This window comes from Chelonia mydas, chromosome 25 (genome assembly GCF_015237465.2).
Source record: "Chelonia mydas isolate rCheMyd1 chromosome 25, rCheMyd1.pri.v2, whole genome shotgun sequence".
Classification (NCBI taxonomy): domain Eukaryota; kingdom Metazoa; phylum Chordata; order Testudines; family Cheloniidae; genus Chelonia; species Chelonia mydas.
Window position 1 is genome coordinate 14,583,549 of NC_057858.1, and position 19,135 is coordinate 14,602,683.

The window sequence follows — 19,135 nt, forward strand, 5'->3', positions numbered from 1 at the left end:
TGAGGCCTTAGTGTGTCCTCCACCCTCTGAGTGTGAGGCCAGGCTGGGAAGCTGGGCTGACATAATCTGTCTGCCCTTGGACTCTTGGCGGCATCACTCGCTCGCCTCTTCCCAGGGATTATTTTGCAATACTTGGCTCTAAAGCAGCACAGTGTATGGGTGGCTCTGGTACCGGGTCCAGACATCCCCAAATGGGGGCTGGGTGGGGATTGCAGACTCTGCAAGAGTCTCCTCAAGCTTTCTTAATTGATTTTATTTTATTTAAAGATACCCTTGGAAAAGAGGAATGAAGCCCCTCGCCGAATGGGTGGCCTTCTGGAACTGTCCCCTTGACTGAAGACCAAGAGCCTGCCTGAGGGTACAGTCCAGCCTGTTCCTCCAGCTCTGGGGTAATCTCCACTGCCAGGTGTTTGTCAGCCAGGCCTTTCTAAAACCCTGGTGAGAGGCTCGCCTGCCACCCATCTGGCTGTAGACTCTGTATCTGGGAAATATTTTCCCTCTGCCTGTGAGCTTGATGGTTCCTAATTCCTCCCCATGCTGCGCCATGTTAGACTTCATCTCCCAGCAGAGCCCAGCTCCTAGGTCTTGCTATAAATGGAAACTAGTTAGGGAAACGTGTGGTTGCAGTGATCCTGGGATCAGCTTCAGATTAACTCTTCCATGCCGGGCTTCTGGCTTTGAGAGCCGGAGGAGAAGCCCTGCGAAGCTCATGGCAAAGACCAGAGACCGCTGCAAGCTACAACATAGCCGGTCAATTTGCACCCAGAGTTCAGGCACCAGCCTGGATGGGGGCTGGGGAGCAACGGGCAAATGTGCCCCACTGTGCTTCAGTGAGGGAGTAGCAATTTCAGGTGCTTTGGTTCTGTTCCATTTGCAGTCTCTCTCACGGTCCTGGACCGTGGCTGTGTATGAGCGATCACTGTTTATCAGAGTGTGAGTGCTGACTTCCCCAAGGGCTGCTGGGCTGGGGGGAGGAGGGAGCTGGGTTCCAAGGCCCCATTTCAAGGTAGTTCTTGAATCTCAAACTACAGCTCTTCTAAACTCTTCCCCCCTCCCCTGCCTCTCCCCAGGGGAAAAACCCCAAACAAAACATCCTCTTCTGTCTTTACTTCCTAGTTAGTTTGATCCTCACCTCTCTGCAATGGCTTCTGGAGGGGAGGGTCCAGCCGATGGCTCCCCTGACTGGGCTGACACCAGCATCGATCTCAGCTCACCGGGCCTCGCCAAGGCCAGCGCCTCCATGCTGGACAGTGGGGAGGACTTTGAAGTCCTAGATGAGGATGATGACGATGACCTGAGTGAACTCCCCCCTCTGGAGGACATAGGGACGGGAAGGGCCCCACCAGCCAGAGATGACACCCAGGTGCCTGGGTCAGAGCAGGCCCCGGAGGAGGTCTCCAACATGCCCCAGGCAGCTGAGGAGTGGCTTGATGTCTTGGGTAAGATCCTGTGTAGGAAGATGCCATGCTGTTTCCTGTTGTCACAAGCCTTTCCCCTTCTCCCTCCTCCCAGCGAGGGCAAACAGGCTGAAGTCAGGGCTCCTATGTGCCCCCTGCAGCAGCTCAGGAGATGCCGTAGTGGTGTGGGAAAGAGGGCCCGAGGGTGTGGCTGATACCTCGCTATGGAGCCTTTGGCCTCTGAGCCACCTGTCTGTGCCCAGGTCAGGTGTCAGCCATCACTGCAATTTGATTACAGCGTCTCCTGTGCGTCAGGGGTGTGTTCATTCGGGAGGATCTCGGCCGAGCCCCCCGTGGCATGTAGGTTGTTGACTTGGATCGCTGCAGCATTCACAGTGTGCTAGTGCTTCCCAAGAAGAAAAAGATCTGGGGACTGTGGTGGCTAATCTGCTGAATGAGAGCACCCGCTGAGATGCTGGGGCCAGAAGGGCTAATGCCATCCTGGGAGGCACAAACTGGGGGATGGCGAGTGGGCACAGAGAGGTTGTTACCGCTGCACTTGGCACCAGTGCGACCGTGGCTGGAATCCTGTGTCCAGCAGTGGTGCCCACAGTTCAAGAAGGATGTTGATACACTGGAGGGCTTTGAGAGAAAAGCCACAAGGCTGTTGAAAGGATTCGATGACGTGCCCCTCCAGGAGGGACTCAGGAGCTCAGTCTGTTCGTTGTGACAAAGAGAAGGTTAAGGGAAGACTTGGTCCGTCTGTAAGTCCCTACCTGGGAAACGGAGATCTGATGATGGGCTCTTCAGAATAGTCAACCAGTTGTGTTAATGTTGTCCCCTGAAGGGCTGGAAGGTGAAGCCAGACCAATTCAGACTGGAAATAAGATGTAAATTTTCAACAGTGAGAGTCATTAACTCATTTACCAGGGGGCAAGGTGGGTTCTTGATCACTGGCGAATTTAAAATCAAGATTTGGATGATTTTTCCAAAGGATTCATAGATCCCAAGACCAGAAAGGCCCATTGTGATCATCTAGTCTGACCCCCTGCGAGCACAGGCTAGAGACCTGCCCCCTTATAATCCCTAGAGCAGATCGGTTAGAGAAACATTCAGTCTTGATTTAGAAATGGCTAGTGTTGGAGACGCCCCTGTGACCCTCGGTAAATTGTCCCGATGGTTAAATACAAAGAGCTGCCCTAGAATGAACTGGGGGCAGGTTTCTGGTCTGTGTTATCCGGGCGGTCAGACTAGCTGATCACAGTGGTCCTTTCTGGTCTTGGAACCTACAAAATGCTGAGCGAGATGCAGCCCCTGCCCCAGAGAGGTAAGTGGCAGCTCTTCGGGGGATCCCCCAGCTAACGTCTCAGCAGAGAGTCCATGGAGTGTGAACCCTCACTCTTGTCTCTAGCCCCGTCCCTCCCTGGCAGGATAGCAGCAGGTTGGTGGTAGTTGCTGGGGGTGAGTTTGCTTTGTCCCGCTCTCCCTCCTCGGTGTCTCTATCCAGGAGCCTTTGTTCCCCAGGGCTTTGAATCCAGTGGCTCTTCAGGGCCACCACGCTCTTGTCAACATGAGCCATGGGAGCAGTGGCTGCGTGGCCAGCTCTGAGCCCGGCATCAGCCCCCTAGTGGGAAAGTGCCAACTTGGCTGCCTCCCCACCCCTGCCTCCCCTTTAAACCCAAGTGGACATCTGCAACATGAGCCAAGACAGCCTTTCTATCTCCCACTGGGTGTGATGTGCTTCTGGCTCCCATCTCTCTCCCCAGGGAGTGGCTTACTCAAGAAGAAGACCCTGGTGCCAGGTCAAGGCGTGGAGAGCCGGCCGCGCAAAGGCCAGGATGTCACTGTCCGACTCAAGGTGATGCTGGAGGATGGCAGTGTGGTGGAGGACAATCCCAGCCTTTCCTTCACCCTGGGAGACTGCGACGTCATGCAGGTAGGTGCAAGGGGGCTGAGGCCTGTGTGCTCTGGAGCTAGAGGTGTTTGGGGTGGGGGAGGAGAAGAATCTCTGCACAGCAGCTGACCTGCCTGGTGGAGCCCAGCCTGCGTGCAAAGCCTGGTTCATGGACCTGGGAATGTTTGGATGGAAGAGTCTGATGTGGGTCAGATGGCTGCTTCCTCTGGTCCCGGTATCCTGCCTGGCCCAAGTGACTGCAGACACCTGGTATCTCTTTCCCTTGTCATCTCCGTAATGCACCTGGCTAACTGAGGAATGCTGTGTGTGGGGCAATACAGGGGAGGAGGGGCCCAGGGAATTTCTTCTTTATCCTGACAGGTGGATTTGGCAGCTGGCTTTATTCTCTAAGAACTCGGGGAGAGAGTGAAGGTGGGGGAGGGAGTGCGTCCCCCTGGTGACCCACAGGAGGCGTGTGAGTGCTTCCTTTGCCTGCCTGGGAAGCGAGGCTCCCTGCCTCGCTCGAAGGCACCAGGTTGTGTTGGCTGATTGACCCAGCACTCTGCACCAAGCACTGTGGTTCAGAAGCAGAGCCCCAATTCTGGGGCTATAGGCTGATGCCCTCTTGTCCTGCCCCTGCTCTGTCCCTGCATTGTGCCAGGCTCGCTCTGGTTTGCTTGGCAGCCGGCCTGCACTCTGAGCTGCTCCTGTGCTGGTTTAATGACCTGTCCAGCAGTACAGCCCCTTTGTCTGCACTACAGCAGCCCTCTGGGGAGGAGCCCAAGTCTGGCTGTGGGATTTGAATGCATGACCACCTGCTCCCGAGCAGAGAGCGCCCTCCACTGACCTCCCTCTGAACTCTGGGTCCCTGCAGGCCCTAGACCTGTGTGCACAGCTGCTGGAAATGGGAGAAACTGCCTTGATCATGTCGGATGCCAAGTACTGCTTCGGCCCGCAGGGCAGGTGAGAGGGGTCCTGGGACCGCGCGGGGAGGCTGTGGGAGGCTAACCGCAGCAGGACCAAAGGGAGGGGGGAGGATCCTTGGAGAGGAGGCTTAGCCGGGGTAGCCCCCTGGCCTGCAGCAGCGAGGCCAAAGGCTGGAGCCTCTGCCGTGGGGGGAGAGAGAGGAGGTGTTGGTCTCAGTGCGATTCCTCATCAACATGTCCCCAGCACAGTTCGCCCCCTAGCCACAGTCCCAGTAGATAAGCCCAGGCGTCAGTGGGCCCCATTGCCCCTCGGGGAAGGGTGGGATTTCTCCGGGGCAGGAATGAGGCATAGCTGGCAATAGTCTGTTCTGCTGCCCTCCCTGGTCTGGCCGCCTCTGTGTGTGTCAGTTGTCGGGCTGCCCCTTTCCCCAGCACTGAATCTGCACGGCTCCTTCGCAGCCGGTGGGTGTTTGGGGGCAGTAGCTGGCGCCAGGCGGCTCTGCCGCAGAGCTATAGCGTTGCTGACCCCAGAGCCACCGCAGCCTCGGCTGGGCCCGTGCTTCCTCCTGGGAGAGGTGCCATCGCGTCTCCTCCATCACGTGAGCAGGAGCCCCGACATCCCGCCCCACGCAGCCCTCACCCTGGAAGTGCAGCTGCTGGCCGTGCAGGACGCTCCTGACCTGGAGCTCCTCCAGGGGAGAGAGAAAATCCAGCTGGCCAATCGCAAGCGGGAGCGCGGGAACTTCTACTACCAGCAGACGGACTACGTGCTGGCCATCAACTCGTATGACATCGCCCTGAAGACCATCAACTCCAGCTCCAAAGGTACCTGCCCTGCCTTGCCCTGGGGTCAGCCAGTCCTGCTCCTGCCTGCACAGCTGTTCTCTGGGGACAGCAGGACTCTGGGAAGTGGAGTTACTGCATGTCTGAAGCATCTCTGCCACCATGGTGCCCAGCCCTCAGGGCTCAGCCCTCCTCGTCCTCGTGTGTGACGCTGGCCCCTCTGGGACATGCTGCTCTTTGAACAGCGTCTCCTCGCCTAAGCCAGGGAATCCCCCACCCGGGAGCTGGGTCTCCTGGCAGCCTGTGTCTTCGGGAACTGTTGCCCTCTGAGATGCCTCCTTGCCTGGGGCCCTTCTGCGGTGTCGGGGGGAGATTTTTTTTGGAAAGCAGCATTTGGTGGCTTTACAGCCTGCTTCCTTCATTGCACACCTGCTCTGCCCCCAGCGTTCCCCGCGGGCAGCCATACCAGCACGGTTCTGAGAGCCTGGTCGCCACGGGCACCCTCTGTTGGTCTGTCCATGGCTGTGAGCCCCTTGGGGCAGAGGCTGGCTCCTCTCTGTCCTGCCCAGAGCCCAGCAGCAGTCTACTAGGGCTCCCCCAGAGATCACCCTCTTGGGCTGTTGGTGGCCCAGGTGAGGTCTAGACACCTCCATGGCTTGCGGGCTAGGGAAGTGGGTTCTCTGCAATGCAAACCGAAGGGAGCTGGAGCACGGCTGGAAAGCAGCTGTACTGCGGGTGTAACTCGGCTCTGGGATCTCTGCAGTCCACTTCAGCCCAGAGGAGGAGGCTGAGCTGCTGGAGGTGAAGGTGAAATGTCTCAACAACCTGGCAGCCTCTCAGCTCAAGCTGGACCATTATGAGGCTGCCCTGAGATCCTGCACCCAGGTCCTGGAGCACCAGCCGGAGAACATCAAGGCCCTCTTCCGCAAGGGGAAGGTAAGAGTGGGGCTCTGAGCTGTGCGAGGCCCCCTCCCCTTGGCAGCGGGAGTGTTGGACGGACCCTGGCCTCTTGCGGCCTGGGTGGGAGCGTGTCCGCTGGGGGCCGGCCAGGGGCCTCTCTGCTCAGCTTTGTGGCTTGTCTTCCAGGTGCTGGCGCAGCAAGGCGAGTACAGCGAGGCCATACCTCTCCTCAAAGCCGCTTTGAAGCTGGAGCCGTCAAACAAGGTAGGCTAGTGTGCTTGCTGCCGGCTGGGCTGCTGGCGCATTGGGCTTGGCTAATGGGTTCCTCTTGCTGCTGGAGTGGAAGTGAGCGACCAGCTGAGAATTTACCTGCCGGAGCCGCCAGGCTCCTGGTCGTGTGGCATCACTTCACTGAGACTCTGTGTTCGTGTTGCCACCCATCCTGGCGTGGGGAGGCCGATAGGCTGGCACTCTCAGGAGCAGGTCAGTGCTGCTCTGCTGGCCCGTGCAAGGCATTCAGTGTCTCCTGTGGGCTCAGATTGCTATGGTACCGTGTGGTGTGTGCTCACACTGCATAGTGTAGGGACTGAACCATCTCTGATTACGCATGGGAAAATGGATCTACTGGGTCTCTGCTTTTTCCCCTTCCTCCTTTGCCCCCAGGGTCGAGGCCCATGGCAGGCAGGTGCCCCTCCAGCCCAATCCTTTGTTAAAAATACCCCCTACATTGATGATCCCAGCCCAGCAATTTCCAGCGTCTTGGGCCATCATTGCAGGGGGTGGGGTGGAAATCAAGCCCTGGCTCCTTGCTTGGCAGTTCAGAACATGACTGACTCTGCTCTGGGAGCAGCCCCAAAGAGCTGGACTCCAGTTAAGCGCATGGGCCGGGATGAGCTCTGGGTGGGGAATTTCCTGCCCGTTAATGCCCTGCTGCGGGAGTGGAAGCCCTGAGGCAGCCAGGAAATACCCAGGATGGCAGTGAGGATCGTGGGCCGGGGGCAGAATACACAAAACCCTTCATGTGTCTGGGCAGAGTAGGGCTTTGCTCTGGGGACAAGCTCTCCCTGTCTGTCAGCGAGTGCCCCTGACTATGAAAAGGCATCTCAGTGGGCATTTCACTGTAGTGGTGTTAAACTTTATATCCCTGTCACACCTAATGGTCACAGATAGGATGGGCCCATTGTGCTAGGGGCTGTACAAACTTAGTGAATGACGGTCCCTGCCCCCAAAGAGCCTACAGTGTAAAAGGGAGCATCTCTGCTAGGAAGAGAGGTGGTGGTAACTCCCCCTCCTCCTCATCCAGGCAAGTCCAAAAAGGATTTGGCTTCCTTGCAGGTCAGGCGCCACCTGGTTTGATTTCTAGCTAGGCCCATCAGATGGACTGGCTGGATGTTCAGCCTGTCTCTCTGTGACCTTACCGCACCCTGTGATTGCCGGCCATGTAGCAGAATTCCTTACCATGAATGGTGTCAAAGCCATGCCAGGGCTGATGGAGATGGACGGGAGAGCGTAAAGTTTAACTTGTGTGAAAGCAGCAAACTGCCTTGTTTCTGTAGGGTGTTACTGGGTTTGCGTTCGCTTGAGGGAAGAACGTGCCTTTTCCTCATAGGGACGAGGCCAAAGACGAGCTGACCCAGTTGGGGGCTGTGATAGCCAGTATGATGGTATGCGAGCGATGTTGTCAGCCACAATCCAGCTCTCCCCGAAGCATCTCGTGCGCATCAGGAATGTCAACAGGAGCTGCTTGTCCAGCAGAGACCTGGCCGCTCCTTTGGGCTGTCAGAGTTCCCAGGAGCAAAGGCTGCAGGGGTCTGGAGGGCAGTGGTGTTAACTAACTCACAACGTCTACATAGGACTTGTTTTTCATGAGCTGCAGAATGTAGCTTCACCTGCTCTGTGGCTTAGAGGAGTCTGAACATGACCCATGGTCCGTCTAGCCCAGTGTCCTGTCTTCCCACAGTGGTCAGTGCCAGGTGCCCTAGAGGGAATGAACGGAACAGGGCGATTATCGAGTGACCCATCCCCTGTTGTCCAGTCCCAGCCTCTGGCAGTCAGAACTTTAGGGTCACCCAGAGCACAGGGTTGCATAGCCAGTGAGGTACCTGACCTCCAGGAACTTGGCTAATTTGTTTTTAGCTTTTGCCCTTCACAACATCGCCTGGCAACAAGTTCCCCAGGGTGACTGCGCGTTGTGTGAAGAAATACTTACTTCTGTTTGTTTTAAACCTGCTGCCTATTAATTTCATTGGGTGATCCCTGGTTCTTGTTATGTGAAGGGTAAATAACGCTTTCTTGTTCACTTGCTTCACCCCATCACGATTTTATCGACCTCTCTCATGTTCTCCCCCACTCCTTAGTCGTCTCTTTTCCCATCTGAACGGTCCCAGCCTTTTGAATCTCTCCTCACACGGAAGCTGTTCCATCCCCTCATCAGCTAATTTAGACCCCATCATTTGTATGTACAGCTGGGATTGTTTTCCAATGTGCATTACTTCGCATTTATTAACAATAAATTTCATCTGCCATTTTGTTGCCCAATCACCCAGTTCTGTGAGATCCCTTCCTAGCTCTTCGGAGTCAGCTTTCAACTTAACTGTCTTGAGCAATTTTGTATCCTCTGCAAACTTTGCCACCTTTTCCCGGATCATTTATGAATATGTTGAATAGGCCTGGTCCCAGTACAGACCCCTGGAGGACTCTGCTATTTATCTCGCTCCATTCTGAAAACTGACCATTTATTCCTACCCTTGGTTTCCTGACTTTTAACCTGTTACCAATCCATGAGGGGACCTTCCCTCTTACCACATGACAGCTTACTTTGCTTAAGAGCCTTTGGTGAGGAACCTTGTCAAAGGCTTTTGGAAAGCCCAAGTAGTCTGTATCCACTGGATCACCCTTGTCCACATGCTTATGGTGACCCCCTTAAAGAATTCTAGTAGATTGGTGAGGCATGATTTTCCTTTACAAAAGCCATGTTGACTCTCCCCCAACAAATCACGTTCATCTGTGTCTGATCATTCAGTTCCCCAGAGTTGTCAGTCAGGCACCTTTCATCAGGTGCAAGCCAAGCACACAGCAATATTGAGCATTTCTCTTCCCACCCTCTATGTGGAGGTTCCAGATTCTAGCTCTTCAAATAGGGTCGGTGAAAAGGCAGTGGTGGCTAATTCCTGCCCCCGCAGGGGTAGGTGTTGCTCTGGAAATGTCCTGCTACACAGCAAGGGACTGCACCCAAGAATTCCTCATGGGCTCACAACTCCCATGAAAGCCATTGGACGTGATGCCTTCCTAACAGAACCGACCTGGCAGACAGCCTGTGGGGTTATGACAAGCAGCAATCACTGGGCTAACTTGTTGCATTTCACTCTCAAAAGCATCTTAAAAACACACTGTCTAGAATCCAATCTTCTCTCTGGCCCCCCTGGTTTTTATTACTTTGGAAACGATCGGATTAAATTTGGCCCCAAAGGCTGGTTTTGGAAAGGCTCTTCTTTCCAGAGCCTAAATCTCTTTCCATGAAAAGCACAAACTGGAAATTCTGCATTGCTTGCAGGGGAAGGGCTCTTCCTTTACAGTGCTTGGCTAGCGTACAGGAACCCAAAGCGAGAAGGCCCTGACTTCTCATTGCTCCAAACAAGAGGAGTCGTGGGGAGAGCCCATCAGTGGGGAACAGCAAACTTGGATCCTTTAAATTAGCTGAGTCTTAGAAACACCCAGGATAAATAACAGAAGTCAAGGAACTTGGCTCCTTTAGGTAACTTCACCATGCCCATATGCCTTTACAAAGACGCTTCTTGGGATTCCCACTGTGTAGAGACAAGTATCCAGCTTCCCCCAGCAGAGGGCGCAGTCCCACTGCACAAGGGGCAAAGGCCTGAAGCCAAATAGCTGAGTCTTTCCAGGCCCTGGGTTCGTGTCCTGTCCGCTCTCGGCTCTGTTTTGGTTCCTCTGATGTGGGCTTTGAGAGCTGGCTCATGGCTGCTAGGAATCCTCAGCCGGTGGGGGCGGGGGTTAGTACTGCTGTATCCCAGAGAGTGGGGCTGAGACAGTGACATCTCGCTGCCCAAGGTGCTGGGAAAATGCCCCTAAATGGATCTCGAACTTGTCTTGTATGAACCTAGCTCTGTTCTAAGAGGGTAGGACTGCAGGGACTAGCCTGCAGAGAGCTCAGTTCCAGGCTGCGCAGGGACTAGCCTGCACCTCTTGTGAAACCTCGGGGCTTTCCAGCGTAACTTCCCAGTGCTCACAGGGATGCAGGTCAGGAGCACGCTAGAGAGACTGGCATGGGCTTGACGGATCTTGCTAGAGTCCAACTTCCAGCTGATCTTAACTGACCCTCGCCTCCCCTGTCTTCTCTCTCCGGTGGGATTCCGAACAAACTGCTGCATCTCTGCTGTTCATTGTTTCTTGGGCAGAATTTTAGTCTCCTTTACAACCAAAAAAAAGTCCTTTCCCAGTGGCTGTGAAATCAGCATACAGCACCTCACAGGAAGGTGGCCTTCGGCTCCTCACCCACCTAACATCCCTTTCCGACGGGCCCTGTTACCTGATGAGCAGAGGTGGGCTCAGCTTCCAGGAAGGATGGAATCTGATGTCAGTTACGTCTCTGCAGAGCAGTTGGGGGAGGTTTCTAGTGCGTGTCCTTCCCCCCTGCCCATCTCGCTCCTCCCTTCACTCCCGCTTCCCCATAAAGCCCCATGCTGCAGTGCACCTCGTCTGGCTGAGGTGGGCTGGCCTCTGCTCCGCTCCCGCTTGATGCTAATCCTAGACATGTTTATGCCAAGCCTGGGCCACTTTCCCCTCCTCCCAAGCCGACCAGCCGTGACTCTCGTGGCTGGGGGCACAGAGACTAGTGGGACCTGGGAGCAGGGTTGGGGTTGGCTCTGGTGTCCTGGAAGCTTTACCCAACACGCGCTCAAGCTTTCTGGGCCAGGCATCTCTTCCCCCCTCGGGCCAAGGGCTGGGCAATGATCTTGCGAGTGCCTCAGGTTGGAGACCACAGATGGTCTAAGGGATTCCCAGGCTCTGACCCCAAGGGCTACCTGGGTAGCTTGCCTCGGGGCCTGCTCCAAACTCACACATGACCCAGGGTGGGGGGTCTGCATTCAACTTTGCTCATTGCTCCAGTGCCCTTGCAATCCCTTCCTGGTTGGCTTTGCCGGCTCTGGAAGCCTGCAGGGAAGGAGGGTGGGGGGCAGCTGCATCAGGGGATGTGGGGTTTTCTGGGATGCCCTTCCTTCCTGTTGGGCCAGGGCAGTGGTTCTGCTGCTGTGGCCGCACTGGCCCCACCCCAGTCACGAGGCTCCCGGTGCTCTGGGGAGCAGCCTGCTGGTGGGCAGTGCTCCTGGACGCTTGACTGGTGCAGGAAGGGCTCCCTGCTGTGGGAGCTGGCAGGCTGCTGCTGCTCTGGGAGCCGCCGTGTTACTCTCTGGGTTATGGAGGGTCACGCCACTGACTCTCTTCCCAAAGGCAGGGTTGAATGGGCTAATGAAGCCAGTTGGGCATTGAGCCACTTGCCTCCACGGCTGCTCGCTCACCACGTCCGCCTCTGCCGGGGAAGGTACATCAGGCCGTCGGTCCAGGACACCAGCCTGGCTAGGCCGCCGTGCCCAGCACCTGCCGGGAATGCAGGCCCAAGCATGACTGTCACAGCTGTGGTGCTGGCTGCAGCTCTACCCTGGAAGAGGCTGGAGGCCACAGGACCTGCTTTGCCCGGGACCCTCCTGTTGTCCTGCCCTTGCTGGAGTTCCCCCCTCTGCTGGGGACATTCCTGCCCTGACCAGCAGCCCCTGCTAGGCAGGGCAAGCAGCCCTTTCCTGGCATGCTGAGGAACCATCCCCAATGGTTGTGATGGGCCTGTCGCGGCTGATGGCCTGAGGCTGAGCCATGTGCTCCTGGAGGGATCTGGTTTGGTGGCAGGGGGGTGGGGGGAATTGTAACAGGACTTTGCTGTGGTCCCATTGCCCCGGGGGGGGCTCTGGCAGACCAGCCGCAGAGGTGCGGCTTCGTTACCTACCACTAGGGTGCATCTCACCTGCTAGAGGGCTGGAGCAAATACAAGGCCCTGTCGCCCTCTCGTGAGGCTCTCAAAGGTGGGAAACTGAGACACGGAAGTGATGTGTCTGGCTGCACAGCTAGGACCTTTACTCAGGAGTCCTTGTTCTGAGCTGCTGCTTGGCACGTCTGCCAGCTCTCCCGGGCAGAGGCCTGGCCTGCCCGAACTGAGCAGCTCAGGTGTGCTTCCCCTGCTCAGAGTTGGGGCAAGATGGCCTGGGCCTTCGTGGCTCCTGCTGCCCAGTGGGGTGGAGCAGCCTTGGGGTCTGAGCTCCTCCGTGCAGCCCTCGGAAGCCCAGCAGGGTAGAGCCTGGCTCCAAGGGGCTGCTGGCTCTGTGTCTTTGCAGGGCTGTCGTGTTGCTCTTTCCTCTCTGCCCCGTCTGTGCAGCGTGCTGGGAGCTGGCTGGAGGGGGGAAGTGGGGCTGCTTCTCAGGTATGCCTGGCTGTCTCACTCCCAGACTATCCATGCGGAGCTCTCCAAGTTGGTGAAGAAACACGCGGAGCAGAAGAACGTGGAGACCGCGATGTACAGGAAGATGCTGGGGAACCCCAGCACGAGCAGCACCCCTGCAACATGCAAAGCCAAGTCGCCCCGGGTGAGTGGTGGGGAATGCAGGGGTGGGCAGGGGCCCGGGAAAGCAGCGACAATGTGCTGAGGGGGTGCCGAGATCGCTCATGCTTCCGTAGTGGTTCCACGCTTGCTGTTGGTGTCAGCAAGCGAGCAGCCAGCTGCCTGTGCCCGCGTGTGCTGGGCTGTGGGTCGCCTCCTCTCCTAGCACTAGGAGGCCTGCTGGGGCTCTCCTGGTCAGCACAGAGCCAGCGCGCGCCAGGGAAAGGCTCTGAGCAGAGTCTGGAGCTGCCAGCTGGAGGGATCCGTGGTGGAGAGGGTAGAGGTGCCTGCTTGCTGTGGCTGGCAGGCCACGGGTGGGGCTGAGACATGGCTCCTGATCCGGCAGCCCAGAGAGCTGCAACGCCATCTGTCCACCTGATGGCATCACCCCTGGCCAGGTAGAGGGCTGCCACTCAGGCCCTGCTGTGCTCAAATGCTCCTGGGGCAGGGAACCTCCCTGCACCCCAACTTGGGATTGGGGTTCCTGACCCCCTTCCCCCACCACGTGGCAGGCACAGGACTGATTCCTCATGCTGCTTTCTGGCCTCAGGGCCAGCAGGGTTCTAACGAATCCACTGTCAAGGGTGGCCTGCCCCTGGAGCACCCTCGGATGGCTCTGCCGGGTCCCTTGGGCTCTCCTCTAATGTTCCTGGGCTCTTTCCTTCCCCTCCAGGCTATTCCCTGGAAGTGGCTCTTTGGCGCAACAGCTGTCGCGCTTGGTGGTGTGGCCTTGTCTGTTGTCATAGCCGCAAGGAACTAGTGTCATCTGTGGAGAGGCCCAAGGAGCTGGGCCGCGCCCCAGTCTGCCCCACCAGCTGCCCTGGCACCTCCGGACCTGCACCAGCGTGGACTGTCTGATTTCCTCCCACCAGAGAGGAGCCAGAGCTCTGTGCATCGCTCCCCTCCCCGTTACCCACTGATTGTCTATCACAGAAACAACTTTCTCTGCCAGAGGGCCTGGCACCCCAGCGCGTGAGATCAGCAGTTGCAGCAGCCCCTTTGCAGCAGGATGGGGCGTGGCTGGAGGGCTGGCAGGCCAGGTGGAGATGCCCAGAGTGGGCGAACCCTGTGTGTGGGACGAAGAGCCTGGCATTTCCATGCATTGACCACTGGTCCCTCATCCTCCTGCCCCGGCAGAACCTGTGCCCTGGTGCCAGCGGTGCACTAACTGTTCTGGTGCCATCTGCCCCCTTCTGATGGTCAGGCAGGAAGGGGCTCCCCTAAGAACCAATCTAGGTTAAGGGATGCAGCTGTTTCTGGAGGAGGGTAGAGCAGGCAGGGCTTGTGTGGCCATGACTCTGGTTCTGCAGGGTCAGGGCCCATGGCAGTGGCTGCTCTCCATGCAGCTGTGGGGGAGGGCATGCAATCAGCACCCCATCCCCTAGGTACTGGGAGCCCGTGGGTGCCATTGTGAAATGAGCTTGGCTTGCCACAGTACCACAACCTCAGCTGCCTGTTGCAGCAAAGCTAGCGAGGGCTGGCTTAGAACCCTCTGTTTTCCTGTTGTAAAAGCTTCTCATGCCACTGCAGCCCCTATGCTCTGTGCCAGGTTTCCCTGGGTGATGGAGGTGGCGCCTTGGCCCTGTCCCTGGATCCCTGGGCAGTGGGGCCGGCCAGCAGAGCACAGCCCCTCCAGCAGACGATGTGGGGGCTCTCTAAGAGAGCGCCCTGCCCCTCAGCATTCATGCATACACTTGCCAAGCACCATGTGGCAGGAACGGTGCAGGGGCGAAATGTCTGCGTGTCTCGTGTCCATTTCATCCCTCTGTCTCCTAGGGGTTTGATCTCTGCAGTCCCCCTGGGGAGGGTATTTCGCCATGGCCTGTAGCTCTGTCCAGCCCAGTTCCTCTGCCTCCCTCCCCATTGTGCAACAGGGCCCATGTCTTGTGTGTGTCTACACTGTCCTACCAGCTGTGCGGCTATGGAGTCAAAGTACTATTCTCTCACTTCTCCCACCCCCCCATCAACTGTGAAAATCCCCAATAAAAGGACAAGTCTCAATTACATCTTCTCCAGAGCTGGGCCTCTTCCTTGCCAGACAAGGGCCAGGTGTGGGGGCTCTTGTGCTCCTTGGGCTGATACCTAGAGCTGGGGTGCACTGCTGTCTGTCTCGGCCCTTGAGGGCTGCAGAGAACATCAAAAGAATTTCCCCGGTAGGTAACCGAGGTCCCTGGAGCAGCACCCCGACCTCCAGCGCACTGTATTCTTCACTGGCTGGAGATCTGCCTTGGGCCAGCGCGGAGAGACAGTCCAGGCAGTGAGAAGGTCATTCTGAGCAGTGCTGGGGCGGTGGCTGATGAGGGGCAGGGTGGTTTCCTGGCTTCCCTGGACAGCTGGCTGGGGGCTGGGCCCTGCTGATGAGCAGCATTGTGAGCTCCCCCAGCCTGTGAGCTGGCCCCTTGGAGGGTGGAGGCAGGGGGAGTGGTCTGTGCTGTCCGGGCTCTTGCTCAAGTTGCAACGGGGGGCTGAAGCTATGTTTACTCTCGCTGCTGCTGAAGGTGTGGGACAGGCAGGGACAGCACTGCTCGGCCCGGAGGAGGGGAAGCATTTGGCAGAGAACTAGCCACTGTGTGTTGGGGGGGGGGAAAGGAACCTTCTCCAGCACCCAGGCCCTTTCAGTCAAGGGGCAGGGGCAGGCTGCCCTTCCCAGGAGACACCTTCGGAGTGCCAGGGGAGAATGGCCAGTTGCACCTGTGGTCGGAGCTGCTGGCTGGGCTGTGGGCCCACACTGCTGGGAGCAGGACATGTCCAGCACCTCACAGCTTCTGCAGCTGGGGGAACCATGCCTTGGGCCCTATGCAGGTGGCCCCGGACATTTCTCCATCCCTGCCCTCTAGAAGGGGTTTCTGATTTGCTGTCACACTCTTGCACCTGTCCCTGTATTTACCCTCTGGCTCTCGGCTGCTGTGCAAGGAAACCAAGTCCACCTGCAGGCCAGGTTGCTGGGCACTGGAGCCACAATCCACCCCAGCCTCAGTCTGCCCATGGGCACCCGTGCCCTGCGGTATACAGAGCAGAGCTTTGTCTCCGGCCAGGTGGCTCTGCAGCCCTGCACTGTCTCCTCTGGGGGTCCTCTCCCGTCAGGTGGGACCGTGGGGAGTGCCACATGGGCCATGCCTGTTGGGGGAGCTGCTGAGTGAGTCCCCCCCAGCACCCTTGAAAGCCTCTCCACATCTGGCAGCCCCACTCACAGGCCAGCCCCACGTGGGTGTCTGCTGCAAGGCAGGCAGAGCGCACTGCAGTGGGAACAGGCAGGGGAGTCAGGGTTGGGCTCTTCCTTTGCTGGCTGCTTTCTGAGCTGCTGGGCCGTTACCTGCACCCCTGACCAAACTTTTCTCTGGACCAGTTGGAACTAGACCCTTCCTTGGTGTTCTTAATGAAAGCAGCTGGGACTGTCCTCAGGGACCCCAGCAGCTGGCGGGAGATGTGCCATGAGAGTTGGCAGCTTGGAGCTCAGTCGGACCCTGGTCCTTTCTCCACTGCCGACGGGAGACCATCAGCCACAGAAACCGGGGTGTTCTCGGTGGGCCCAAACCTGCTGACGGGTCAAGAGAAACAGATGTTCTTAGGGCTGCTCCACCCCAGCAAGCATGAGCAGGGTGGGGAATTAGCATGATTCCTTCAGCTGGGCCTGAGGCTGCCCCCAGGGCACTGGCTCCCCTGTGGCTGAAATACTGCAGATGCCAGAGCTCTCTGTCATAGGTCAGAACACGGGTGCCAAGTGGCTGCTGCTCCACTTTAATAAACACAGTGCCAGCTGGTGGGCAGAGGGGACAAGCCCAGGCTTTCCCTTCCCGGCCAGGGGGAAGCTGGGAGGAGCCAGAAAATAACGTTCAAGAAAACAGCCTCAATCTCCCCGTTCAGCCAAGGTTTGTGACCTGCCCCTGTAGCCATGGGCTGCGGGAGATTGCCACAAGGGTGGGAAGCGCATCCAGGCCCCTGGAGCGACTCCTACATCTGTGAGTAGCTGAACCTGGGTTCTAAAAACCAGCCTGAAGCACCTTAGTACAGGTTAGCTGGGATCTGAGCCGGCTGCTCGGTTCCCACCTGTTGGCTGTGAACGCAGCTGGGGCAGGAGAAGGGTGAGAACTAAGCCTCTGCACCACAGTTGTTCCAAGCCTCAGAGCCCACGCGTGTCTGGGGCAGTGGCTAGGGCATCTGCACACTAAAGTGATGCTGTACAAGAGACGTGGCAACACCTGAAAGAAAGGGGTAGAAACCCCTCCCCCCATACTTGGCTGCTGGCTCTTTGAGGGGCTGTGATTACAGTTTTGATGCCCTCCAAAGGTCCGTCTACACTGCAATTAGACCCCTGCAACTGGCCTGTGCCGGCTGACTTGGGCTCACGGAGTTCAGGCTAAGGGGCAGTTTAATTGTGGTGCAGATATTGAGCTCTGGGACCCTCCCCCTTTGCAGGGGCCTAAAACCTGGGCTCCAGCCCAAGCCCGGATGTCTACACCACTATTAAACAGCCCCTTAGCCCAAGCCCCATGAGCCCAAGCGAGCTGGCACAGGCCAGCCGTGGGTTTTTAATTGCAGTGTAGACAGACCCCAGGATGCCCTGCTCAGGATACTGCGGCTGATTCCTGGGGCTGGAGCTATTTTTAGTTGCTCAGGAGACAAACTGGATCCTGCTTTCTAGTGAAGGCACAGAACCCATCTCGCTGGTGGCAGCCCAAGCAGACCCAGGGACGCGGCTTGGCTGGTCTGCCATTGCTGATGTTCAGTAACCTCGCAGGAGCTCTGGAAGGTGCAGACGCACACACAGGTAATTCTAATCCCCTTGCTCAGGGACAGACGGGGCTGTCCCTGAGGCTGCTGCCCGGCATTGCCCATGCTGCATTTCAGACAGCAAGATGTGACACTAAACCAAACTGCAGCATTTCCTTTGGGGAGAGGAGCCTCCTGTCTGCCCGATGACCTCGCAGGGGAGCAGGAGCTCAGACCCAGCTGGGGTGGGGGTGGGGGGGGGGGGGTCCAGGTGCTGCTCATTCCCTCCAGCACAGCAGGTGCAGCCTGGCTTACTGGCTAGCCCGTTTGCATTTTGAGGAACTGCTTCTCTAACACCACAAGTACCAGAGATGGCACAACCAGCTTTCCTGTCGAGGGCTGGGGGGCCCCAGCGTCCTCCAGCCTCGTCCTCCAGCCTCATCCCAGCCTCGGAGCGGTTCCCTGCCATAGCCCTAAGACTAGCTGGCAACGGAAGCTGAGTGGGTAGGGTGGAGCAATGAGGAGCAGCTGCCAGGAACTACGGACACCCCCCCAGTTTCACTTCACTGCCTAGGCAAAGGAGGAACAAACCTCCCGCAAGCGGACGGAGGAAGCGGGGCCAGCTCATGAGCAAGAGGGACGCACCGCCGGCACCGTACCAGCTGTTCCACTGGACATGGTGCTCGCCACAGCCCCCGCTGCTCCGTCACAGGTGCTTGCGGCTTTGACACGTCACTGCTAGCAGCACGTCCTTCAGCTCCTCACAGGGCCGAGCCGGCTCACGAAGCCCGGGCTGCACCAGCCGTCGCTTTCCCAGCTGTCTCCCGAGGATAACTGTCCTTCCTTTTGCCAGGCCTGTGTAGACAAGGGCTTGGCTAGTGGCGGGAGTGGACAGTGATCTGCTTACAGCTGGGCAGCTTTCTAGGCGGCCGCTTGGCTGGGCTTGGCGTGCACAAGCTCAGTCGCTACAACCCACGTGGGCTACACGGCGTGTGTAGCAGTAACGACCAGGGGTAAGTGTGTGTTACCAATACAGCCCCTCACACGGATGCCGTTAAACTGGAATAACAGTTCCGTGCAGGGGGACGGTGTATCCCCTTCCCATACTGGGTTAAGATGATGTGCCTTTATACCAGCGTAACTGCAATCAGGAGTGGTGGCACCTAGTGCTTTAACCACAGGGGCGGCCATGTAATTAAAGGGGTTCAAGCCTTAACCTGACTGAAGAGTCCACACAGGAAAGCCCACTTTGCCCAAGCGTCCATCCCCCCGCCCCAGCCTGGCTCAGTTGTCTGGGGCTGGCAGGCTACAAACTGCAGGGCTGGTGTGTTGGGGCTCAAGCCTAGACCTTGAGGCCCTTCCCCTTGCAGGGTGCCAGCACCCCCTCTCCCACCTGAGCCCCAACTCTGAACCCCTCCCACTAGGGGTACACCCCCACTCCAGCCTGAACCTCAACTCTGAACCCCTCCCCCACAGGGTTACACCCCCACTGGAGACTGAGCCCCTCCCACTACAGAGTGTACCCCCTCTCCAGCCTGAGCCCCAACTCTGAGCCCCTCCCCCACAGGGCTGCACCCCCATTCCAGCCTGAACCCCAGCTCTAAGCTTCTCTACCACAGGGGTGTACCCCCACTCCAGCCTGCGCCCAGCCAGCATGAAATTTCTTCCCCAAACTCACAAAGATTGGCCCAGACACTCTCCGTTCACCGCCCGGTGCTCTCTGTTACCCCCTCTGCCCCTGGGGCCTCTCCCCCACTGCTCTCCAGCTCAGGGTGGCTTCAGGACCACACTACCCACAATGTATAGCGGCCTTCATTTGAATACCCCCCGCCTCTCACTTCCGTACACCAATCGGAAGCCA

At 57.8% G+C, this 19,135-nt stretch overlaps 1 protein-coding gene and 1 long non-coding RNA gene across 20 annotated transcripts in view; one reads left to right on the top strand and one right to left on the bottom strand.

Moving 5' to 3' along the window:
- The window catches only part of FKBP8 (FKBP prolyl isomerase 8), a 21,566-nt gene extending 6,996 nt beyond the window's left edge, over positions 1-14,570 (top strand). For 6 of the 19 annotated variants that reach the window (XM_043536078.1, XM_037886040.2, XM_037886041.2 and 3 more), the window contains 9 exons: positions 268-389; positions 1,117-1,439; positions 3,164-3,333; positions 4,166-4,254; positions 4,825-5,042; positions 5,764-5,936; positions 6,087-6,164; positions 12,413-12,550; positions 13,238-14,570. In XM_043536078.1, the coding sequence (XP_043392013.1) occupies positions 1,142-1,439; positions 3,164-3,333; positions 4,166-4,254; positions 4,825-5,042; positions 5,764-5,936; positions 6,087-6,164; positions 12,413-12,550; positions 13,238-13,324 (1,251 nt within the window). In that variant the 5' untranslated portion in view covers positions 268-389; positions 1,117-1,141 and the 3' untranslated portion in view covers positions 13,325-14,570. Of the gene's footprint in view, positions 1-267; positions 439-1,111; positions 1,440-3,163; positions 3,334-4,165; positions 4,255-4,824; positions 5,043-5,763; positions 5,937-6,086; positions 6,165-7,509; positions 8,173-12,412; positions 12,551-13,237 lie in introns of those variants that run through there. The other 13 variants (XM_037886036.2, XM_037886037.1, XM_037886038.2 and 10 more) reach the window with 8 other exon arrangements.
- On the bottom strand, positions 14,342-19,026 carry LOC122463839. The gene is made up of 3 exons (XR_006287481.1): positions 18,953-19,026; positions 17,920-18,129; positions 14,342-16,099 (listed from the first exon to the last, which is right to left on the bottom strand). It is a non-coding gene; the product is annotated as an uncharacterized LOC122463839 (long non-coding RNA).
- Positions 19,027-19,135: the final 109 nt, after the last annotated feature.